The sequence below is a fragment of the Trichoderma virens genome (genome assembly GCF_000170995.1).
Source record: "Trichoderma virens Gv29-8 chromosome Unknown TRIVIscaffold_5, whole genome shotgun sequence".
NCBI classification, from domain to species: domain Eukaryota; kingdom Fungi; phylum Ascomycota; class Sordariomycetes; order Hypocreales; family Hypocreaceae; genus Trichoderma; species Trichoderma virens.
The window spans coordinates 764,990-788,843 of NW_014013744.1; the positions used below are offsets into that span (position 1 = coordinate 764,990).

The window sequence follows — 23,854 nt, forward strand, 5'->3', positions numbered from 1 at the left end:
CTGGTTGTGTCGACGATGCTCCTATTTCTCGCTCATGATGGTTACCATTGGTCGCTGCCTGGGGCGGACTATAAAGACGTTTCTGGTACTCCGCAGCGTCTGTGTGTAAGTCCGCCAGCGCGATGGAGCCAAACACGCAATCGAGATTGGAAACGAATCTCGGCTTCGTCTAGGCTGCCTCTTTTATCTGTTTGTAGTGTAGGATTCGCGGAATATTATATAAGGGAGGATCTTCCATCAACGAAGTCGGCTTTGGAGCAGTAAGCAAGCATCAGCTGTGTACCAAGTCCAGGACAGGAGCCCATTCTCAACACCACATCTCCCCTAATTAGACCACAATATAAACAATAAAAGACACCCATACCATCTAAAGCAAAGACACAATGGCAACCTACGACATCAAAATCATTTCCGACACCGTCTGCCCCTTCTGCTATCTCGCCCGTGCCCGCATCGCCCGCGCCATCACCCTCTTCAAGAAAACCGTGCCCGGCGCATCATCATCCACCTTCGCCATCCGCTGGCACGCCTTCCAGCTCGACAAGTCCATCCCACAGGGCCAATCGACTTCCGTGCGGGACATCGCTGTGCAGCGCTTCGGCGCCGACCGTCTGGCCGCCAAGCGCGCGCGGATGGCGCAGCTCGGCGACACAGAGGGCTTCGGCTTCACGTTCTCCGGACGCATTGGCAATACCCGCGACTCGCACCGGCTGTCGCATCTGGGCCGCAAGTTGGGCGGGTGGGAGCTGGAGGATAAAGTGCAGACGGAGATGATGAAGATGTTTTTCGAGCTGGGAGGCGATATTACGAGCTTTGATGACTTGAGTGCTGCGGCGGAGAGGGCGGGCATTGAGCGGGATGTGGCGCGGAAGTGGCTCGAGGATGGGAGTGGTGGTGAGGAGGTTGATAGTGAGGTGGAGGAGATGGAGAGGCAGGGGATGAAGGGCGTGCCAAAGATCTTTATTGATGACGAGTTTGTGGTGGAGGGCGCTGATGATGTGACGGCCATCTTTGAGCAGCTGTACAAGGCGAAGGAGGCGAAGGAGGCCAAGAACAAGGTCGAGGCTTAGGAATAACTGCGTTATTTCTGTTCTGTTGGTGAGCATATATGTATATATAGGTAGAGTGTGGCTATTTACCTTAGTAGGTAGGTAGAGTCATTAGAAGATATTTCCATCATCAATGCATACTACAAGTGGCAGTTGACACGTCGCTCTCATACAAGGGGTATCATGGTTTCATTGCCGTCTAATGCTGCTGCTCTCATCGAGTCTCCTACGAGTACATATTTCTCAGCGCCCCGAGGTCGTTATCCATAGACCTCAACCTGGCTTGCAGCTCCCTCTTCTTCGCCTCCATCTGCCTCGCCTCCTCCTCTTCCCTCTTCAAATCCTCCTCCGTCCACGCATCTCCACCCACGTCTTGCGGCTCATCTTGGTCCTGCTTCGCGTCATCGCCCTGGTCCATCCAGTTCTTATTCATGCTCGACAGCTGCTCGGCCTGCTCCGCCACCTTGGCCTCGTAGTAAGCCATTGTGTTTTTCCCATGCCGATATCTCGACCGCAATGCCGTGATCCTCTCGCGCGCTCCAGGCAACTCGTACACGCCGCAGAGTTTCTCGGCGCCGCGGAGCAGGATTTCGACGTCTAGATCGCCTTTGCGATCTGTTTCCCCGCGTCGCAGCTGATCGTGCATCTCGCCGCCCAAAACGGCGGCCACTGCGGTACGGCGATGAGGCGCACCCCGGGTTGTCGGGCCAGTCGTTACTTCTCCCGAAGCAACATTGAAGACAGTTTGTCGGCGGTTCTTGGGCTTGATTTCGCTCTCGACGGCTTTTGAGGGCTTGGTCGCGGCGGCAGTGGCAGGAGGTGGTGGCGGTACGGAAAACAGAGCGCGTTCGTGGGCCTCGGTATCTCGAATCAAGGCTGTGATGTCGTGATTTGATAGCAGAGCGTTGGTGAAGATCTTGGGAGGCGGGAAACTGCGGGGCTGTCAACTTGAAGCTCTTGTTTTCTTTGGGCTTGGCGTTGTGTCTTACGGAAGGGCATCGATTCCCTGACAGGAGCTTTGTATTTGCTCGAGGTGAGCTGATAACAACGACGAGTCCATGGCTTGATGTGAGGGTCTAGTGGTACGCGTCCAGAGGAATTGGAGCGGCCGAATGACGTGTTCGTCTTTGTTCCAGAGAGCGGTGAGAGAAGACGAGTGTTATGGTAAATTGAGAATCCGTAGAGCCAAGAGCGCAGTAATGAAGACCAGCAAGTCGGAGAATGTTTTGATGACACGAGGTTGATGGTAGCATGGATTTGATATTTAGTAGATGCCGGCGCCACCCCACCAAGATCTGAGGCGGCTTTTGAGCTTCAACGGCGGTCCACAGCGGGGCTTATCTGCTGTGTTCCACTCAAGATAGCATGGATGTAATAACATGTAATGAAGTGATTCAAGGCAACGACAGCTTACAGCAGGAATGTCCTTCTATTGTCTATCAACTGTGTGGTTTCTCCTACACATGTCTTCAAATATCAACCGCGAATATCAAAGCACATCTACCTCCACATGTCCGCTCGTCTAAAATAAAAATAAAACAACTGATGCAGGCTCAAATGATCTAAAAGGTATCGAAGGAAGAACCCCGTTTCGGTCCATGCTGAAATTATGCTGAAATGTAAACCAAAGACGAAGTAGCAGGGGCCATATTGCATTGGTTTCTCTTGGCCAAACACATGCCCTCTTGTCGCATCTCCAGTCCAGGTTAAAGATATCCAACAGTTCAGATTGCAGGCAGGTCGCCGTGTAAGTATATATCAATCCCAGCGTCCGGTAGGCACTTCGCTTGAGGCTTCGATGTGCCTCTCTAATTTTATCGTAACATCATTCGTCATTGCGTAAATGGTTTGTAACATGTCCCGCTTAACAGCCGAAGCTGCTTATATCCTTCTTTCTTTTTTTCTTTCTTTTCGTTTCTTTTATTTTCTTCTTTCTTCTCTTTCTCGGTGTTGCTTCTTCATTCTCCATCTCTTTAGCTCGAGTCCGTGTCCATCACCTCCACTGAAGGGTATGGTAGGTTCCGTGCGATACGAATCTCTTTGACATATTCATCCTCACTCGAGTTGGGCTCCTCCAGCTCCTCAATTCGCGGCGCGGGAGGGTCCTGGAAGAGCAAGCTACCGCGGTGGACTCTTTTGCGGAAGCGGCGAGCACTGGAACCAGCTTCGTTGACGTCGAGAGCACAGTCGTTGTCATCTGAGTCGCTTAGCTCGCTGTGAGTCCTCTTGCCGAAGCTGCTCGACATGCTGACTCTTCGAATGCGCTTTAGCTCCTGCTGCCTCCTCATGAACTCCGACTCTGCATCATCCTCTTCTTCAGGCTCTGCCTCATTATCGGATGCTTCGTTGCTGCAGTTGAGGTTCTCGAGGTCTTGCATCATATCCTTATCCAGGTCCTTATGCCGTGACGTGGATCTACTCCTGGTAGACTCGGTGTCGGACTCGATTTCGATGGGATAGAGGACATCCAGGCCATCGCACTCGCTGTCCATCGGATCGATGTCCTCAATCGTAAAGCCACAGTTGTCATGGGTGCTTGTTGCGGGACCGTGCGCGGATCCCGTTCGCTTAGGCTTGTCCGGCTCCGCTTCAGATTCAGATTCAGAGCCAGAGCTGGCTGAGTCCAGATCTGGCTCGTCATCTGCATCTGCATCTGCACAAGCGTCTAATTCGTGCGATTCAAAATCACTCTTTCCCGTCGAGATTCGTGGTGATCGTCGCGAAGAGTTTGGCAGGCTGACAACGCTAGCGCTTTCGGAGGATTCATTATCGCTCACGTCCTCGTCATCAGCTTCTGACGACGACGACGATCGGGGACTCAATTGCTCTAGTGGGCGATAGCTGAACTGATGGCCACTGCCATATGGCCTGATGTTTGGATCTTGAGCTAGGGGATTCGTGAATAGATAAAATGCCTCCTGGGCACTCTTGCGGGCGAAATGTGGTGAGGTGATGGGCGTGTCGGGCGGTGAAGCTGGGTCGGCGGTCTGTAGCGCCGACACATGAGCCGGCGAGAGCTTTAAATTTGGCGTTGATGACCGCCGCAGCGAACTTCTGCTGTGTCGGCCCATGGCTGCTTGTGATGATGGCGAGGGAATTAAAGCAAAAAAAGGTGTAGGTGAGCAATTTCAATCCGTGTGAAACGTATGACTGAATGAGTCGCTGGGGGGTCTGTCTTTCTTTTTATCTGGCCACGGGGTGGTCCGTTGCGTCGGTTGTCGATGACCCTCGTGTCTCGGATCAGAGTCGCGAGAAATTGCTATCAATTGGCCGTGGGTCTTGAAATTGCGTGGGGTGTTTTCGCTTGGAATGAGAAAAAAGGGTAAAGAAAAAAAAAAACAAGACGTTGCTGCGCGGGGGTTGCAGCCATCAGCATCAAGGCAGGGGAGAGAGGCAGCAGGAATCATGGCACGTACATTGTCCTTGTAATTGCGCAGTCTAGGACCCGTGGCGATTTGTGAGGGGGGTCTGGTTTAGAGAGGCAAATAAACAGACACAGGCAAGCAACACCAGATAGACAGACAAGGCAGAATCTGGTGCGAAGAGGGCGAAAGGCGTCAAGGAGTCGGGATCCAGAGCAGGAACCTCCAGCACGGAGAAGTAGAGACTCGGGCTGTGTTCGGGAGCATGATAATGTTGAAGGAGGGCCTGGGGCTGGTCGGCGTGTTGGTAACACCTGATGGCACCCACACGGCTTATACTCGCAGCTTGTTGGAGGCTAAAACGAGAGAGAGGGATAAGGAGGCGGAGGTGGGAGGTAGGAGACGGGAGAGATCCAAGGGGGGAGGGGGGAGGCGAGGAAACGAGGAGAGTTAGAGAGGCACCAGGCGCAGAGTAGAGAGGGTGGTATATACAAAGTAAGAAGGTGTCAAGGGAAAAGAAAAAAAAAACAACTGGGACGGCCAGAACCTGGGGCCAAATTCAGCCCTGGGCGGATCTGCGATCTGCTGCCTGGATGCTGCAGACGAGCTTTGCTTTTTGCGAGAGCTGCAGGCGACAGACGAATGACGGGCCGTGAATGGCTGGCCGAGGCGCTGCGGACGGAAATCAATGGATGGCGAGGGCCTTTTAAAACGCAGGACATGGAACTCCATGTGCCTCAGCCGAAGCGTCGGGTCAACGGGGTGCTGAACCTTGTTTCAGCATCTGGAGAGGTGCGGGATCCTGCAAAGGTGGTCCATGCATGGCATCCATACAGCTAAAGCATGACGCCCGATTTTCCCATCATCTATCATCTACAGGAAATACGGAGTACGGAGTAGTACTGTAGGTAGTATTAGGTACGTTGTATCTGGCGTATGCATGTGCTGTATCTGGAGTACATGCAGTATAAGAGATGATCTGGTGTATGACAGCGACAAACATGCCTCGCCTTGCTTGCACGTGCCCGCCTGTCTAGCCCCTACAGCTTCATTGCAGGAGACATGTCCCTTCTTCTCTGGCACTTCCAGAATACTCATGTATATTAAATTAAGTTGCATTCTGCATAACGCACCGCGAAACGAAACCTGTGTGGGATTTGGCCAGACTGGTGCGGTGGCTGCTCTAGCTTCCGAGGCGGATGGTGTGGCACGACGCCAGCGCTGAGAACTGCGGCCGCCTGCGAATCTTATGATTTGCTCTGGTGCTCAGGGCCCTCTGTTTACGACGCATCGACAAAATGCAATCAATCGCTCCCTCTTCCTGTCGGCTGCAAGGGCGCGGCATCCTGGCGGCTCTGACAGCTCCGTCCTGGATGTGTGAGTACTCGTGCTGTGCTGTGCTGTACCTTGCTGTACCTTGCTATACCTTGCTATACTATGTATGTACCTTGCTATACCTTGCCCATGATCCACCGCGACAGGGGATCGCCGCTCGCTTTGGGCAGCAATGCTTCGACGAATTGCCTGTGGTGGCCTTATTGCCCACTTGGACTGCTCCCAAACCTGCTTCTATGGAAAAAGAACATTCTATGTCTCGGTGGAAGCCGCTAGAAAAAGACGCGGGTTTTTTCTCCTTCTCTTCTTTTGGCCCCGTGTCTCTCTCAGTCTCTCCCATTTGGGTCAACATGAGATTACGAGTACATACCGGATGACTGGTTACTGGTGTTTGAGCGCTTCGATTGCTCCCCCCTTCCGACAATGCAGCCACCTTTATGCTTCTGGAATAGATGGGGGCTGCTTACTTGGGTGGCCATGGTGAGCAATTGCATACATCATCCGTTGTTCGGGACAGTGGTCTGTGTTAGTGGACAGCACATGTACAGCGAGAGAACAAGACGACTCCAATCAGATACAGCTCAAGCTCACTCAGGGGAGTTTTGTAGTCCATACACTGGATCTCTTTTTTTCAGGAGTTAGGAGAAGTCTGCATAAGAAGAGGCTTGAATGCAGATGCAGACGCACTGGCCACAATGGGCCTCCAATTTGAGGCATGCGCTGTTACAGAAATACTCAATAGGCGCTGTTCTCTGCTTTGCTTTACCAACAAGTACCCCTCGTATAGTAAGCTGCCACAACTACTAGCACCTAGTAAGCATCCAATGCTGCTGTGTGTTTGTGGAGTTATACGGGGATTCGTCCAGCTCACGCCAACCGTGGCTTGAATCAGGCACAGCAGACAAATCAGCAGGCTTAAGAGGGTCCACGGAAGCAGGAGGAGCTGCCGCGGAAAGCATCTCCAGTACTATATATGCAGCTTTCAGGAGACTTCTCCACGGCGTGATATGCACTATGTCATTATGCCATTCCTCTCCTTCTCCATAGAGGTGGCACCAGAAAGCTCATAGAATTGTGGATAGATGCCATTCTTGCCTAGTAGCAAGCCAAAGATCATCTGTTGTTCGTTCGAGGAAATGAACAGCTACTTTAGTACTGCTACTGACCCAATATTCACGTCTCGTAGCCCCTACCTCAATTAGATACCATCTAGCACTTACTATGAATAGTAAGGCAGGTATTGTACATGTATTTCAACTCGTTGCTTGCTTTCCCTTGAAATTCACTTACACGGCGAAATGGGCTTGGAGAGTCATTTCATGGATTTGATCTTGAACAAATATGGCAAAATGAATGCAAAAACTAGAAATGAACCAAGCCGCAAGCCAAGAGACACCGGGAACGGATACGCCGGACATTGCAAATAGCTGTTCAAGCTGAGACTTGCATTACTTGCATTCAGCAAATGAAAACCTCCATTTTTGGATACGCAAGCGTCCTACACTGTGGCGTTCTGAGAGCGATACTCGCTTATATAATGATTTCGTCTCGCGCGTCGGTTAAGCCCCGGCTCCGGCTTGGTACCAACAGTAACCCGTTCCTAGGGCGCATTTGATTGGCGGAACAGCGGATCGCGAGGCAACAGTGATAGGCTTCCAAACCAACTTTCAACTTCACAACGCGTCTTCCGTTTGGTGCTTCTTTATCCGACTCGATTCCAGTACCATTACGTACAAGTTCATTCCATCGGTACCGCTCGTCGTGTCGTGTTTTACAACTGCCAGCTTCATTCCATCACCGAATATTGGCGCGCACCCGATCGGCGAACGATAATGAATACCGCCCCGGGCCAAATGGCCCAGCAAGGCCAGCCCCAGCCTCAGGGCGTGCAGGCTCCTGCTGCTCAAAATCGGCCTCCAATGTACCAGCCCGGCCAGATCAAGAACCTTCCATATCTAAGCGATGACGAGAAGACCAAATACGAGCAAGGATTGCGGGGCCTCTGGACCAAGATGAATGGATCTCCAAACAACAGCTCGGACCAAATTGCTGCTCGACAGAAGATCATAGAGTTCTCCAGAATGCTGATTACCAAGATTCAACAACGAAGGACTCATGCTGCCCAACAACAACAACAACAACAGCAGCAGCAGCAACAACAACCTCAAGCCAGACCACAAGTAGCACAATCCCAGGCGCAACCGCAACCCCCGAATGCCGCTCTGCAAGCCCAAGCCCAAGCCCAAGCCCAAGCCCAAGCCCAAGCCCAGACACAGGCTCAGGCTCAGGTACAAGCTGCACAAGCTCAACAACAGGCCCAACAACAGGCCCAGGCACAGGCACAGGCTCAAGCTCAGGCTCAAGCTCAAGCTCAGGCACAAGCCCAGGCCCAGGCACAGGCACAGCAGCAGGCTCAACAGCAAGCTCAGCAGGCTCAGCAGCAAGCACAGCAACAAAAGTCACAAGGTGCAGGAAATGAAGCTACAGCCGCTGGTGCTGCTGGGCAGGTACAGAATGCCCAAGCACCAACAGCGGCAACGGCTGCCGCAGCAGCAGCAGCAGCAGCAGCAGCACAACGTCCCAAGATACCCGAAGCCTTCATGCAACACGTTAACAAGATGACATTTCGGCCTCCAGTGCAGCTTGCTGATAAATCCGTCGATGCTGCCAAGTGGATTGAGGAAATGAAGGAAAGATATGCTCGGGCTCTCATGACTATGGAAACAACTAAGAATAAGGTTGCTAGTTGGGAAAAGCTAATAACTGACCGGGCAGCTCAAGGAAACCCTCTCAAAGAAGAGGAACAGAGACAGATTCAGCTGAGGAAGGATCAACAGCTGAAGCTGTATGCCGAAGCTCACAAGTGGGTGGAGGGCGTTCGCAAGCAGCAGGGGAGCCTTCAAGGAGTTGCCCAAGCACAGGCTCATGCCAATCAAGCGACTGCTGGCGCCGCCGGTGCTGCTCATGCTGCTACCCAGCCCGGTAACGCTACTCCAGTCATGCCAGCTGCCTCTCCAGCTGCAGCAGCTGTGAGCAAGCCTCAGAACAGCGCACAAATGGCCAACAATGCCGCTGCAGAGGCAGCCAAAAACCAGCAGCAGATGGCTGGTGCCAATCGAGTCCCAGGACCAAACGGCATTGCGTCCACGCCTACACCGCAGGCGCAAGCACGGCCCGTCCCGAACGCTGCCGTCACGGGGCAACAGCAGCTGCAAGGTCAATCGCAGATGCAACCGCAGATGCAACAACAGATGCAGGCACCACAGCAGCCGCAGCAACCCCAGCAACAGATGCAGATGCAGATGCAGCCGCAACAACAGGCACAGCTGCAACAACAGGTGCAACCGCAAGGGCAGCCCCAAGGACAACCTCAGCCACAGGTGCAAGTCAAGACGGAACCACCGCGGCCCGCACCAGTCAACACCGCTCTCGCTTCGGCTGCTGCACAGGCCCAGGTTGCTCAACAGACTGCATCTCCTGCTCAGGCAGCGGCACGAGTAGCAACCCCACAAACTGCAACACCCGTTGCTGGCCCAGGACAGCCAACACGAGCTCTCAGCCATTCAGCGGCAATGTCTCTCGCTAACCAGAGGGCGGCTGGAAGCACACCTGGAAGCGCACCACTGCCCAACCAGCCTGCAAACGTCAACACAGCTGCCGTTACGGCTACTACCACGAACCCAAATATGGGAGTATCGGGAGCGCAACTGCAGCAGGGCCATCCTCATGCCCACCCCACGCAACAGCAGCCTACCGTCCAGCCTAGAATGCCGATCCCCAAGCAGCTACCAGAAAAGGCTACTGCAGTGCCCCAGGGAGTGGCCGTTGGCGGCGGCGTTGTCCCTGGACGGCCAACCATGTCCCAGGGCGGCGGAACGGTGGGAGGTGTCATGAATCAACCAGCAGTGCCTAGAGTACCTGCATACAACCACGACGCCGAGGGTGACCACGTTCTTAGCAAAAAGAAACTGGATGAACTTGTGCGTCAAGTCTGTGGAGGATCTGCAGAGGGCCAAGACGGCAACCTGTTGACACCAGAAGTAGAGGAGGTGAGGACACATTGTTTGCATGAATTAACCGCACTATTGAGCCTGACTAACTGTTGTGACAGAGCGTTCTGAACCTGGCCGATTCGTTTGTTGATAATGTTCTACACGCGGCATGCAGGAACTCCAAGGAACGCGGCTCCAAGGTGCTCGAGATACGCGATATCCAACTCATACTAGAGCGAACTTACAACATCCGTGTTCCGGGCTACTCTTCTGATGAGCTGCGTACGGTACGCAAAGTTCAGCCCTCTACTGGATGGATTGCGAAGATGAGTGCTGTGCAAGCTGCCAAGGTGATGCCCGGAAAGGGCGAGTGATGTATCTCGAGCAACTATCATTTTCACGACGAAATTCAGGGGTGGGCGGTAATGAGAATCGGTATAAAAAGGCGTTTAAGGAAAGGGCAATACCTGGCCAGGAGGCCATCTACTATTTACTTTGCTTTTCAGCATGGAGGAAGGGTTAGCATTCCCCTCCCAGATGTCAAGGCTGGCTTGTCCTGAGGGACGTGGGCAACCATTGTGATATTTTCCTCTTAGGACTACCGGGAGAGATGCGGCTTGATGATACAGGGGCTAGTAGTCAACAAATAGTCACAAATTGCAGTATTACATCTGGCACTTGGAGAATGTTGAAGCTTCTGTAGAGCTCGTGGGTTGGAGCCCTTTAAGTAATGGGGCAGCAACGGCGCAGTAGTAGTCTTTGTTTTTTAATTTGGTGGTTTATGGCAGATGAACAACACTACAAGAAAGGGTATGTGCATTCTGTAGGCTTTACTTGGTGTCGTGTTGTGCTGAGGATGAAGGCTGAAGGTGTTGTAATTGTAATCAAATGCGCACTGTCGAGTTATTGCTGGCCTCTCCCTTGCTTGTAGGCACCAGGATGGCAAACGTCACTAAGGTGGTGGCAGCCCCACAGCTCGCACGGCTTATCAGAGATGCACGGCATTAGGTAAGTCCACGCTACCTCTGTGCCCGCCCACCGCACTGCGAAGCTCCTGGTACCGCGACATCGCTAGCCTTGTCCCTCATATTCCAGCACTTCTCCCACGCCTCCAAGCTTCGAACCTTCCACCTGCTCCAGACGCCGAGATTCACAACAAACAACCTTGGCCTCAGCGTTCGCAGCCCGACCCTCCCGGCTTCCCCAGAAGCTCCCCACGATCTCGAGTCCCCTGGCCCTGTTGCTGGCCTTGGTCTCTCTCTTTGTTCCGCCCTCGTGCCGTGGACAGACACATACGCACCGTTGACGTCTGACGGACCCAACAGCAGAGGTGGTCCATCCACACCGTCGTTTTCGAATCAATCGGACACGCCATTCCTTGTGTCTCTCTAGAACCTCGAGGGGCGGCATCCAAGTCTTTTCGCGTCATCCCCAGCTTAGATTCTGCCAGCCATGCCTAGCAAAACACCCCACAACAACGGTAAAGAACCCCCCTCGAAATTGATGTATCAGCAAGACCAAGGAAGCTAAGATGAAAGGTGGAAAAGCTGCCAAGGACGGGGACGATAGCATGACTGTAGTCGTGCCTCCTTCTAAGTCTTCCAAGCAGCCTGCTCCCTCAACCGATGCGGAAGGCGACGTGGCAATGGACGTGGACAAGACCGAGGAGGAAAAGGTTGACCCGGCTGTGCAAGCTGTAGCAGGTGAGCAAACCCGATGCGAAAGACGATTTACATATATCTGGTGAGCCCATGGTTTGCTGACGAATGCCTCGTTGCAATAATGCTTGCAGACATCAAAGCCAACTTTGCCCTCCTTGACCGTGCGGTTGCGCTCTTCGACGCTCGCTTTTCCCTGCGCGCCCTCCGATCCATCTCCCTCATCCGCAAACACCTTTCGCCAGATGTCATTGCACAGGCGATTGCCGACACATTCCCCGCCACCTCGGCGTCGGGCAGCATTGCAAAGAGCCTTTTAGCTGCGGTTGGCCGAGAGGATGTTGCGCTTGGCCGGGCTGCCGGCGCTGAGATGGAGGTGGACAGCGACGCAAAGGCTGCCAAGAACGGCACCTCCAAGAAGGAGGTAAAAGAGATCATCCCCGAGATTGACGTGTTCCTGGGCATTCTGGTCCAGGTCTATCTCTTCGATGCCAAGAAATACCAGCAGGGAGCCGACTTCTCCAAGTACCTGTCGGATCGTATCCAGACGCTCAACCGCCGAACGCTGGACTGCCTCTCGGCCAAGGTCTACTTTTACTTTTCGCTCTTCTGCGAGTACATCGTCCCGCTGCCACCGTCTCCCGAATCGCCCATTGTCGCCATCCGACCTACTCTTCTCGCCGTCCTCCGAACCGCCGTCCTGCGCAAGGACACCGATACTCAGGCTTCGGTCATCGTTCTACTGCTAAGAAACTATCTGCTGACGTCGCACATCAAACAAGCCGACCTGCTTGTCTCACATACGCAGTTTCCCGAGAATGCCGCCAACAACCAAGTGGCACGATTCTTGTACTATCTTGGGCGGATCCGGGCCATCCAGCTGCGATACACGGAGGCACACGAGCACCTCACAGCCGCCACCCGCAAGGCGCCGTCGAGCGGCTGTGCCGTGGGTTTCTCACAAACCGCCACCAAGCTATTGCTGGTCGTTGAGCTGTTGATGGGAGACATCCCCGACAGAGCCACCTTCCGACAGCCATCTCTGGAGGACGCCCTCCACCCATATTTCCTGCTGGTTCGGGCTGTGAGAGTGGGCAACTTGGAGGACTTTGAGACCACCATTGCTGATAATGCGGACATCTTCAAGCGGGACGGCACTTACACACTCATCCTCCGCCTGCGTCAAAACGTCATCAAGACGGGCATTCGAATGATGTCGCTATCATACTCTCGCATCTCCCTGCGTGACATTTGCATCCGCCTGCATCTTGGCAGTGAAGAGTCTGCCGAATACATTGTTGCCAAGGCCATCCGAGATGGCGTGATTGAGGCTACTTTGGACAGAGAGAAGGGATTCATGAAGAGCAAGGAAGTGGGTGATGTATATGCTACAAGAGAGCCAGGAGAGGCGTTCCATGACCGTATTCGGGCGTGCCTTGCCCTCCACGACGAAAGTGTCAAGGTAAGCTTTTTTTTTTTTTCATCCCATTTTATGTGCTTCCAAAGTTACACGAACTAACATGAGCAACAGGCCATGCGATTCCCCATGAACCAGCACCGTCTCGAGCTCAAGAACGCCCAAGAGGCACGCGAACGAGAGAGGGAAATGGCCAAGGAGATTCAAGAGGGCGATTTGGATGATGATGACCTTGGCGGAGACTTGGATGGCATGTAATAATTTTTTCCTTCACTCTGCTGATGTTTTTACTATGGCTACCTCTTTTTTCCCCCCCATGACATCCAAAACAATAGCCTCAAATTTCTATACGGGATCTTTGGGACCAGGTCTTTCTTATTGCAACCAGTGTGTGAGCTTCACCTTGAGATGTTTTTGGCGGGCGGCAATGGAGAGGTTTCTGTGACGTGAGTTGGTTTAATCTCATACTTGGGAGCCGGCCTTTTAAAATTAAAAGTATAGAGCGGTGCATCTGTATGGGACATGGAAGGTAAATGGGGGGGAGGAGGGCATCAATGACGATTTTATCGACGTTATACAAGGGTATGCTGTAGAGAGGAAGAATCGTAGCGATGGTGATGCTTGTGATGATGCAAGGTTAAGGGCAAAGACGATGGAGCTGGGAGTAGTAGCCAGCTCTTCTTTCTGGGCCAAGTAAGTAAATCGGGTAGCAGTGGCAGCCATTGGCCACAGCATCATTACTTAACTGTTAACGATTAATTCATTTTCATTCACTTTATTATTTTATTTTATGTTATTTGTTATTGTGATTCAAATTAGTCTAGCTCCTGAATCAAGCAAAGCCTCGTTTATGCGGGAGGCCGAAATGCAGTAACCCAAATGGCAAAGGACGATCGTCGGATCGCTTCCACGACATTCTTTCTGCCTAGACCAAGACATGAGATGCAGCCTTACGCCCTTTCCCCTCTGCGTCGACACTCATTTTTCAAGCTACATTTGACGCCCTGTCATTTCATTCATGCATAATGCACGCCTAACATCGATCTGATTCGATCGAGCAGGGGGCGGCGGCGGTGGCTTTGACTCACCTTCTCAGCCAGGGCTCTTCGGCGAGCCAGATTTGGGGTTGGAGAGCATTGACCGGGGGGGCGGGCGAGTTGGAGTAAGTATGCATGCGCCTTTTGACATGTCGTTTGTTTTGTTTGCCCTGCGATTAGTGCGGCGGTGACGATGGATTTGTATCATTTTTTGGAGTAAATTGGGAGATTGGATCGTGTGAGGCTGAAAAGGGCAAGGACGAGTGAGGGGAGGCGTTGGGCTGATTGGGCGAGTTGTCGACGTGTGAGTCTGACTGTCGCTAATTGAACGAGAGTCTTCGCTTTCTGGAGTTTATACATCTCTGTCTTTCTCTGTGTGCATACGTGCATCTGTATATGTAAGAGGATTGGATGCCGCCTCATTTCGGAGGAGTAGGTAGATATCAGTCGTGTACTCTGGCAGCATCTTGGCTCCGAATCAATCGCTTGCTGCATCGTCAGTCACAGTCCTTCATCATGGCTTCCGCTACTCAAGTCAAGCTTCTCGACAACTCGAATCCGTCTCTCGTGATCCGAATCAAACCTGAGAATGGCTCCAATGCAGAATCCAACGTTTCCATGAACGAGGCAATCTACCTTGCCGGGCTCTGCCGTTCTGCCCTCAACAACCTAACCACTTACATGGCCGATGTGCTCAAGCCTTCGCAAGGCTATACTGCGGACGATATCCTTGCACTGCCTCTTGATAAACACAGGATCGAAGACATCCTATACGATCTGCCCAGTCGCAAATCTACTCGCCACAACTTAGCCGTGGCCATTGCCTCGTTGTTGCATCCAGTCCACGATGGCTCACTCACAGCCATTATCCGCTACGACGCCGATCGAGTCCGTCTCCGCGCATGGGCATCTCTCCAACGTCGCTACGACCTGCTACAGGCCACCAAACGCAACGGCAGAATGGCCCCGGGCATGACTGGCGGCGTCGAAGCCGGTGTCCAGGCGCCTGCATGGGCTAGCCGTATCACCAGACAAGGGCCGTGGGATCGGTTTAAGAAACCCATCTCGCTGGACGGCACCAAGGCGATCCCCATGCCGGTGAAAGTCGCCCAGGAGGCGGAACTGGCGCCCTTCTTCGAGCATTTGTCCAACAACGGCAGCCACGAGATTGACGGCATCGAGGGCGCTGCCGAGCTCCATGACGGCCACGGAGAGCCATACTATAGCGTTCGCGGCGCAGAGTTCCGCAAAGGCGTCGTGTATGAAGATGGCCGGATGGATCTCTGCAAAATGGTTGTCGGACCTGACCATATCGGACGCCTGATGGATAGCTTGCGTACCAACACACACGTCCGACACTTCTTGCTGGGCAATAACATCATTGGTCCGGCTGGAGTCGAGGCCATTTCTCGATTCATCACCGAGTTTCCGGAGCGCATGGATACTTGGTATCTTGCCGGCAATTGCATCCAAGGAGGAGAGAGCTTCAAGATGCTGGTGGATGCGTTGATCAAGTCGCCAGCCGTGTCGAACGTCTGGCTGAAGCGGAATCCCCTTGGCCCGGATGCTGCCGAGGACGTGTATCGCCTCATTACCGAGACTAAGAATCTTCAGACGCTGGATCTTGACCAGACCGAGCTTGGGAACCGTGGCGTTGCTGACTTGTTCACCCGTCTGGCTGCCTATTCTCCCCCTGATGGCGGCAAGCTGCCTCTTCGACACATCTACATGAATGGCCTCGGCATCTCAACTGAGGGCGCTGCAGCTATCGGCAAGTTCCTCGCATCGCCACATTCCGGCGTGACGTCCATCTACATGTCCTGCAATCCCCTTGGTGACGAGGGAGCTCAGGCCCTGGCTGATGCACTGCCCAAGGCACCGTATCTGGCTCGACTGTTCTTACAATCGGTTGGAGTCAGCACCCAAGGTGCCATGGCGCTGTGCGAAGCCTTGACCGGGCACCCCAGCATCAGGTCTCTGGATATCGGCCAGGCATATGCTACCGAAGACCTTGGCCAGGCGTATAACTATGTGGAAGACGAGGCAATCCCAGCCATGACTCAACTCCTCAGGGGCACGCCTCAGCTGCAGTTCTTCAACTTGGGACACTGTGCCACCACGCCGCCGGGCCTCCTCAAGCTGACCCCAGCGATTCTTGAGAATCCCAGCATTTTGTATTTCTTTGCAACATCGATCTTAGCTGATACGTCCAGGAAGCCGGTGGCTTTTATACCGTCAATCGACACAGCATTCCCTCATCCGGATGCTCCATCCGCGGAACAAATCAAGTCGGACAAGGCCATACGAGAGCATCTCGAAGCCAATGTGAAGACAACCTTTGGCCAGGACATGTCCTATCCAGACTTCATGGCTGAAGAGAAACGCTGGCTCGTCAACGACAAAGTAGTGCGCAAAATCGACAGTGTGTATCGCAACCGGGATGCAGGACTGGCGCGCCGTCGCTTGCTGACTCTGGTCAAAAATTGGGAAGAGGGAGATGACACTTTGCAGAGAGTCATGAATGCTCGTGGAGCACCGAGCTGCTCGTTGCGATAAGTGGTGTTGCTTTCATATATGTTAGGCCTCTGTTCCTGTTCTGGGGGGGATGCGTGATGCTGCGATGGTGGATTGGAGATGGCTCTTTTGGTGATTTATATGCCCTTGAAATATTGAAAAGCTGGAGGAGGAAAAAAAAAAGAAGGGAGTGCCAATGTTTGATATTTTATTTAGTGCTTTCATCAGAGTTTGCTGCGAATGGAAATGCCTGTCATATGCCTGCTGGTGTGACGTAGATGATGGGTGCTATCAGCACATGAAGGCTGCATGATAAACCACCCACCACAAGGGACTGCATCAAGCCCAGATGATGGTAATTCATTATAAAGGGGAGATTCTCAGTCATCGAGATGCTTGTGAAGTTGTCAAGACACAAAGCAGTCGCCATCCAAGATACTCACCTCATGTACGCCCTTTACGCGACCCCACGTGACAGGTCCAGACGCGGGCTTCTTCCTGCCGCAAACCACCACAGCTCCCGTCTAGCTATATTCACCAAGTCTCTAGTCTATACTCCAAACCTCTCTGTACTGCTCGATACTGCTCTAAACGCTGATTTAACCGTTTCCTCTGCTGCTCCTAGATGGCTTCGTCGCATCCGTGTCCGCATCCAGCCGTCCCGTGACATCCCAGCCCATGCGCAACGCTCTCGAGAGGCTCCTTTTCCCATTCGCATCCCAGCAAGAGGCCGCTCTGGCCCCAGCATCAAGCGATGCCGCAAAAGCGCAAGCGACCAGACGAGCCTGATCCTGCGGCTGCGGCTGACCAGCAGTCCGATCCGCAATCCTCCACACGCCGTGCGACGCGTCAGACTCCTGTCCTGCCTCCTCCGGTTCCCGCCTCTGCGCTCGTGCCGCCGAATCCTGCGCCTCCAGTCGCCGCGACGCACAAAATGACCGCTCCTGTGCCCGCCGTCACCGCCGTTCCTCTGCCTCCGATCCTCGTGGCCGATCCGCTGAAGCGAGGCGCGCGCAATGGGCCTCGCCCGCCTGGCGCGAACGCCTCCCCTCTCCCTCCTGCTGCTGCCACTGTTCAGCCTCTCCCGCCGCTCCCAAACCTCCCGACAGCTGCTCCCCGCAGCGCAATACCTCCGCCGCTCTCGCCTGGCTCCAGAGTTGCGGCGGCTCCTGTTGTGCCAACCCCCCCTAAGCGGACAGCTGCCATGGCCGAGTTGAACAACAGCGTCTCTTCCAAGGAACGTAGGCCACCCTCGGATCTGGTTGCGCCCGAGATCACGTACCACGTTCCTCAGGCGAATCAACATGGCCGACAGTCTTCATTGGTGCGGCCTCACGGGCCCTCAGCACCGCCTCCAAGACTGGATAAGATAGGGCCAGCACCAATGGTAATTACGCCGGTACTACCTCCTAAGCCGCCAACGCTGCCGGTATCTGATCGACCACCTCCGAGGACAGATCGTAACATCGACAAGGTTGTTTTGGGAAACTTATGCTTCCGCACGTGGTATCCCAGCTACTACGGTAAAGAGGTTCTAGGGGCTACATCGGGCAATGCAAAGGGAGGCAGCAAGGAGGGGCTTCTTGACGTGGCCGGCAAGGGGCCATCAAAGAAGGAAAAAGATGGCTTGCCCATGTTGGAGAGGCTCTACGTCTGTCCCAGCTGCTTCAAATATGCCAAAGAACTTGTGGCCTGGTGGGGTCATGTCAAGCTCTGCCAGCAGCGAGCTCATGTCCCGGGCAATAAGATCTATGTACACCCCAAAGGCAGGCGGACCGTGTATGTTCCGCAGGATGGCAGTCGAGGTTCAGGGCAGAAGAAGCGACGGGGAGAGGGAAACATACGATACGTTGAGGAAGTTGTTCAAGATGAGGGAGAATGGAGCCTCTGGGAGGTGGACGGAGAGCAGGATGTGGTCAGTCCTATCACGCGCAATTGACCCCTTGAGAGCTGTTAACTAACCTTGCTTGTCTCAGCTCTTTTGCCAGAACCTGTCCCTCTTTGCGAAGCTCTTCCTGGACAACAAGTCCGTCTTTTTTGACGTGACGGGCTTCAACTATTTCTTATTGGTATATACGCCGCCAACAGTGGCAACACCGTCTGGTATGCCTGCTCCCCCTGTGACACCCCAAATCACAGGCTTCTTCTCAAAGGAGAAGATGTCGTGGGATAACAACAATTTGGCGTGCATCCTCATATTTCCTCCGTGGCAGCGCAAGGGACTCGGCGCCCTCCTAATGGGCGCTTCCTACGAAATCTCGCGACGAGAAGGCATCATGGGCGGCCCGGAGAAGCCTATATCTGATTTGGGCAAGAAGGGGTATCAGCGCTTCTGGGCTGGGGAGATTGCCCGCTGGCTGCTAGGCCTGGACGTTGCGCAGACGGATCCGGAAAACGGGCAAGAGACGCTTGTAGATGTAGAGGATTGCAGTCAAGCGACGTGGATTACACCGGAAGACTGCTTGGGTGTGCTGAGAGACATGGGTGTCGTGGAGGATGCTGGTATTGGGCCTGGAAAGCCAGAGCCTTTGGATGACCAGCAGGTGCCGCTATCGGAAGAAGACAAGAAGAAGAAGCAGGCAGCAACTAGCGAGGAGGATGCGGCGAAACAAAACATCAAAAGAGCATCGGCCGAGGCAGAGGATGAGAAGCCGAAGCCCAAGCCGGCCGTCAAACAAGTCCCGAGAGTCCGAGTCGATAAGGAGGCAGTGCGGCGATACGTGGCGGCTCATCGACTCGTTTTGGACAAGACGTGTGATTCGGATGGTTTCATAGAGGGATATGCCATGAAGACGGCGGAGAAGGCAGCCAGCGAAAGTGCTGAATCTAGAGACGAGGCTTCGGCGAGAGGATAGAAGATGTGGGTGGGCCTTGGCGCAATGGGAATTACAATGATACCCCTTTGGATTTATCTTTTTTTTTCTAAGTCATCTGCTGGCTTGATATTGCCATTTTACTGTCTTGATTCTGTGCTGTATTAATTACTGGCCCTGCGTGGTTAGTATGCTTCTTCCCAAGAAACTTAGAAGCTACTCCGTACGATTTTCATCTTAATCATCCATCGTTAGTAGGCATAGGATGGCGGTCCGGTTCACGCTCCATCCCGATAGTCACAGGAATAAGCCGAATTAGGCCTTGACATGCATACAGATACAAACCAAATCTCTAAGACTCGCCCAAATAGGAAGTCTAGCGTATCTACGGAGCATTATAGTAGCTTCCGACTCGAAGCTCTTCAAGTCTCTCACTGGCTTGGTAGAGTTAGACACCATGTGAGAAAACCACTCGGAATCCACATGATGCCAGGCCAAGGAACAAAAAGGCCTCTCTTTTTGTAGCCTCGGTCATACACATGGAACAGCAATGCGCGATATAGACATATCACCAGGCATCGTCTACATCATTCTCCATAGTTTCTGATCCGGATAATTCTCGTCGTTCGGAGCCAGGCATAGCGACACGCCCCCATGTCGTCTATCGCATATCCTTGTCGTTTTTCAAAGGGCCACTTCGGAGCAAAGAGAACCGCTACGTTGCAACAAGGTCAGTGTGAGTGGGAAGCCAAACCCTTGCGACAGGCGCTGCGTGGGATGAATGCATGCCTGAGGACAAGGGGGTGTGGGAAAGGCCAGCTGAGGCGGCAGATTGACAGATCCATCTGCTTGGTTTGAGCCTAAGGCAACCTCACACCCATGACAGCTCGACAATCTATGGTAGGAGTGCGGAATGCTCCCTTTTGAGCAGCCTAGCGTATCAATCTTTATCAAATCGAATCGCAGCCGCAATAACTCGAATTGGGATTTGTTTCTGGCTTTGTCAAGCTTGACCCTCTCGGAGTCGTAAAAGTCACTTGAGGCATTTGGTAGCAGCGCGACTCGTCAAGTGGCCAAAACTCGAGAAGCACGAAAGAACATATTCCGTGCACGTCACTGGGAAAATCCTGCTGCAGGATTCGACTTTGTGCGATGCGCAGCTGCATTGCTCGTGCACGGCCAGATCCGTATCTGTTCAAATGCGTCATTTTGCGACATTTCTTCGTCTTCGAGCAAATGCGATAATGCCGCCGCTCCAAGGGTCCAAGGCCATGGCGAGCCGGACTAGTGGGACCCTGGATTTGCCAGCTGAGCAGCGAGGCTCGGGCTCATGGAAAAATTTTCGCATCCGCCATCGGATTGTGCGCCGTAAATTTTAGGCCGAGCAGCCGGGCGATTGGCCTGTCACCGCCAGACATCCCACCCCTGCGTATTGCGTCGTTAATGTAACGCGGCGGCACGAATAGCGGCGGCAATAGCGCTGAAGAGGGTGTTGGGCATCTTGCTCCTATTGGACACACCGTGACGCTGGAAAGGCACAGCAAGATTGATTGAAATCTCAGCTATCCAGGGCACGTCATGCTGCGTCGTAGTAGCGGCGAAGCTGCGGCAAGGTTCGGCAGTCAGCGTTCCAGAGCATGCTGCGGAATACCGCTGGTCTCCTTTGGTCGGTATCGTTGCGTTGATCCGTTGCTTTTCGGCTGATGTTTCATTTGAGCTGTTATCGTCATCCATCATCGAGTGTATCGTCTCATCATCGTGCATCGATGCTTGCTTGTGCCGAACACTTGGCCGAGGATCAGTAGTAGATACGACGGGCGGAAGGGCGGCCGGAGCTCGGTATTAGTCGTCGCATGTAGTAGCAGCCGGTAGGAGGTATTGTTGTGAGGGCCAAGCAAGGTCACCCTGCCAGCTGCATTTGCTGGGAGGGGGTTTGACACACATCCATATTGTGCCTGCAGTTTGGCATTTCACCAAAACTTTCAAAGAAAAGGTCGGGGAGATGCGGCAGGAATACGGCTTCCCTTTTATACCGCTACGCAAACTTTGCTTCTTGCTTGCAATGGAAGAGTCATCAGGGGCCCCAGCCCAGGTCTGACGACAGCTCGAGCCTCGAGCACTTGAGCATGAGCTGTGACTCCTGTCCCCATCCTTATCTCAAATGGCATCAACTGGTTCCGAAATCACACGTCTTGTACCCGGCCTCAAGGTATAGTTGTGATCCAGCAACACTGCTCGCCGCTCTGTAAGCTCCCTTGGAGATACATTGAGTCGATGTACTTGACACTTCCATTTCCTCCTTCACACCCCTCCAGCGTCCGTGACCGCAAGAAGCCAGGCAAAGATGCAATCAAAGTCGGAAAACCCTTGCAGGTCCACCCACGTGTCAGGCACCCAATTATCTGGTTGTTCTGAGCTGTACGGCACAAGGCGGCATTCGTATCATTTTTGCACGGCTCCTAACCATGACGCCAAGTGGGGCGTGGGGGCTTGCGCCAAGGAGCCTCATCCAGTCGTAGAACCTCATGCTATCTGAACGCGGCAAAAATTCTCTATCCGATAAGTCGATCCTGATATAGGAGTATCAGAATTTGCCTAGCCGGCCTTTCTTTATGCCTCAGACAACAACAAAGCAGAAAATTTTTCTGGGCTCGCTGGGCCAGCCCATAATACATGGGACTGGTCAACCACCAACCTCGGATGCAATCACTCGCAGCATCATCTGGAAGAGGGGGATTTTATTGCGTCGTAGAAAGTTGGTGGTGGTGGTGGTGGTAGACATGCGTTTGGTTCGATTAAGGTTCGCACCAAAGACTTTTGCCGTGCTGCCAATAGATACCTTGAATGAAGCCAATGGCTTTTTTGGCAAAAACGTCAATAGCCACTGGCAATCACCCTTTGCTCTTCATTGGAATGCCGGCAACTCAAGGTTTCGGCTCCCACAAAAGCTAACCGTCTGTCGAGAAGATGGACGCCTCAGGCTGTAAAACTTTCGAGGGAGCAAACGAAGAGCTTGCCTCAGGCTGTTTGCAGAGGTTGTGAATCCGTACCCGGCTTCCCCCGATTGGACGAGAGAGCATTGGTGGCATGCCTTGACCGGTCCTAAGATTTGCACCACAACTTTTCCAATGCAAATGGCCTTCGGCCTCAGTCATCCACTTGCTCCGGCGGTGGGAATTTCACTCGTTTGTCCAACTTGGCCCCGGCTGACCTCCCTCATGCCCCTAGGCCAATCCTCGAGGTGGGTCCTCTTTTCTTGCCATTCCTCCATCCAGCTCCAGTTCTCTTTTTCTCTCTCCTTCTTCCTCCAGACTTGACCTTTACCTCACTCCATCCAACCCTTTCAGTCCAACCTTCCAATCCCTCCTCAAACCATCACAATGGCCTCCCGTGTCTTCGCCTCCCGCCTGGCCTCCCAGATGGCCACCAAGGCTGCTCGCCCTGCCATGCGTGCTCCTCTCGCCGCTGCCAAGCGCACCATCACCACTGGTGAGTCAAGAGAAAACTTTTTTTCCCTCAGCAAATGGTCTTCAAGTTGGAGCTTTTCGATCCTCCAGCGAGGTCCTTAGCATAGCTCAATTGGTTGAAACAATGGCTGACATCAATTCGTGTAAAGGCAGCCCCATGCAGGCCATGAAGCGCCAGACCATCCAGGCTGCTGGCCGCAACGCCTTCCAGGCTCAGCGCCGCGCCTACTCTTCCGAGATCGCCCAGGCCATGGTTGAGGTCTCCAAGAACTTGGGTATGGGTTCTTCCGCCATCGGTCTGACCGGTGCCGGTGTTGGTATCGGTGTCGTTTTCGCTGCCCTCATCAACGGTGTTGCCCGCAACCCCGCTCTCCGTGGCCAGCTCTTCTCCTACGCCATTCTGGGTTTCGCTTTCGTCGAGGCTATCGCTCTTTTCGACCTCATGATTGCCCTGATGGCCAAGTTCGTAAGTTTTGCCGAGGTTTACCGAGACATTGAGTTGAGTCAATTTCTAACCATTCGCCCTTTAGACCTAAATTGTCTCTCGAGAGATTGGAAAAGCTCCGGCCAGTGGATGGAGCAACTAATATAAGGGGACGACGTTGGACCGTCCGCCACTTGGAGTTTGATGGTTTGTCAAATGCAATTGGGGTGCCAACGTGCACATAAAACGAGGAAGACGCTGCATCATAGACGGTGTTAGAGGTTGGGGAAGGTGGCCATCGATGAAAATGGTGTCCTCTGTCTCATAGATCTTGGGTAAAGCCCATCATGCTCCTTCATGGAGTCGATTGTAAAATAAAAAAAGCCTCAATTTATTCCGGCTCTTCGTTAATGGAGAGTGTTGATATGTTCAATCCTTGACGTGGACCAAGAGATGCCAATGTCGATATTATGGTAACACTTGTTACGGCTGCTTGAGTATCGGAATTTTTCCCCCGTCCTCACACATTCAGAAATTAGCTTCATGAAGACACCGGATGAACAAGCTGAAGCTCCGTAGACAGAGCTCCTACCATGCACAACAACTATAATTATACAGGCAATCAGCTCACGCCAGCGCTGTATTTTCAGCTTTCACCGACTTGGTGAGGCCTGAGGGTTATGATGTGCGTGATATATCAACCAAGGTGTCCACAAACTGAAGGGACGAATTGCTCCACACGGTGTTAAAGTGCAGAAGCCTCTGGTAGTGGGGGAGGGGTTTTGT

The 23,854-nt window shown here is 53.2% G+C and overlaps 10 protein-coding genes across 10 annotated transcripts; 7 read left to right on the forward strand and 3 right to left on the reverse strand.

Moving 5' to 3' along the window:
• Window positions 1-383: 383 nt before the first annotated feature.
• TRIVIDRAFT_26476 (uncharacterized protein) lies at window positions 384-1,040 on the forward strand (the record flags this gene model as incomplete). Its single annotated transcript, XM_014102206.1, has 1 exon — window positions 384-1,040. A coding segment is annotated over one exon (657 nt), but the record flags the coding sequence as incomplete, so codon positions are not given.
• A 235-nt stretch (window positions 1,041-1,275) lies between these two features.
• TRIVIDRAFT_37214 (uncharacterized protein) lies at window positions 1,276-2,109 on the reverse strand (the record flags this gene model as incomplete). The annotated part of the gene is made up of 2 exons (XM_014102207.1): window positions 1,276-1,981; window positions 2,039-2,109. The coding sequence occupies 2 exons, from the start codon at window positions 2,107-2,109 to the stop codon at window positions 1,276-1,278; spliced, it is 777 nt and encodes a 258-aa protein (XP_013957682.1).
• A 913-nt stretch (window positions 2,110-3,022) lies between these two features.
• TRIVIDRAFT_36464 (uncharacterized protein) lies at window positions 3,023-4,120 on the reverse strand (the record flags this gene model as incomplete). Its single annotated transcript, XM_014102208.1, has 1 exon — window positions 3,023-4,120. The coding sequence occupies one exon, from the start codon at window positions 4,118-4,120 to the stop codon at window positions 3,023-3,025; it is 1,098 nt and encodes a 365-aa protein (XP_013957683.1).
• A 3,479-nt stretch (window positions 4,121-7,599) lies between these two features.
• TRIVIDRAFT_190449 (uncharacterized protein) lies at window positions 7,600-10,112 on the forward strand (the record flags this gene model as incomplete). Its single annotated transcript, XM_014102209.1, has 5 exons — window positions 7,600-7,926; window positions 8,254-8,854; window positions 8,908-9,084; window positions 9,134-9,795; window positions 9,858-10,112. The coding sequence occupies 5 exons, from the start codon at window positions 7,600-7,602 to the stop codon at window positions 10,110-10,112; spliced, it is 2,022 nt and encodes a 673-aa protein (XP_013957684.1).
• Window positions 10,113-10,891: 779 nt separating this feature from the next.
• On the forward strand, window positions 10,892-13,592 carry TRIVIDRAFT_215805 (uncharacterized protein; the record flags this gene model as incomplete). Its single annotated transcript, XM_014102210.1, has 4 exons — window positions 10,892-11,218; window positions 11,286-11,441; window positions 11,531-12,858; window positions 12,928-13,592. 4 exons carry the CDS (start codon window positions 11,191-11,193, stop codon window positions 13,069-13,071), a joined length of 1,656 nt encoding a protein of 551 aa, XP_013957685.1.
• An 876-nt stretch (window positions 13,593-14,468) lies between these two features.
• Window positions 14,469-16,406, forward strand: TRIVIDRAFT_37516 (uncharacterized protein; the record flags this gene model as incomplete). Its single annotated transcript, XM_014102211.1, has 1 exon — window positions 14,469-16,406. One exon carries the CDS (start codon window positions 14,469-14,471, stop codon window positions 16,404-16,406), a length of 1,938 nt encoding a protein of 645 aa, XP_013957686.1.
• A 772-nt stretch (window positions 16,407-17,178) lies between these two features.
• On the forward strand, window positions 17,179-19,274 carry TRIVIDRAFT_169154 (uncharacterized protein; the record flags this gene model as incomplete). The annotated part of the gene is made up of 3 exons (XM_014102212.1): window positions 17,179-17,520; window positions 17,602-18,279; window positions 18,341-19,274. 3 exons carry the CDS (start codon window positions 17,299-17,301, stop codon window positions 19,217-19,219), a joined length of 1,779 nt encoding a protein of 592 aa, XP_013957687.1.
• Window positions 19,275-20,617: 1,343 nt separating this feature from the next.
• TRIVIDRAFT_220731 (uncharacterized protein) lies at window positions 20,618-20,941 on the reverse strand (the record flags this gene model as incomplete). The annotated part of the gene is made up of 1 exon (XM_014102213.1): window positions 20,618-20,941. The coding sequence occupies one exon, from the start codon at window positions 20,939-20,941 to the stop codon at window positions 20,618-20,620; it is 324 nt and encodes a 107-aa protein (XP_013957688.1).
• Window positions 20,942-21,418: 477 nt separating this feature from the next.
• Window positions 21,419-21,793, forward strand: TRIVIDRAFT_215807 (uncharacterized protein; the record flags this gene model as incomplete). Its single annotated transcript, XM_014102214.1, has 1 exon — window positions 21,419-21,793. One exon carries the CDS (start codon window positions 21,522-21,524, stop codon window positions 21,711-21,713), a length of 192 nt encoding a protein of 63 aa, XP_013957689.1.
• A 711-nt stretch (window positions 21,794-22,504) lies between these two features.
• Window positions 22,505-23,499, forward strand: TRIVIDRAFT_111126 (uncharacterized protein; the record flags this gene model as incomplete). Its single annotated transcript, XM_014102215.1, has 3 exons — window positions 22,505-22,666; window positions 22,794-23,110; window positions 23,175-23,499. The coding sequence occupies 3 exons, from the start codon at window positions 22,558-22,560 to the stop codon at window positions 23,178-23,180; spliced, it is 432 nt and encodes a 143-aa protein (XP_013957690.1).
• Between the last annotated feature and the right edge of the window lie 355 nt (window positions 23,500-23,854).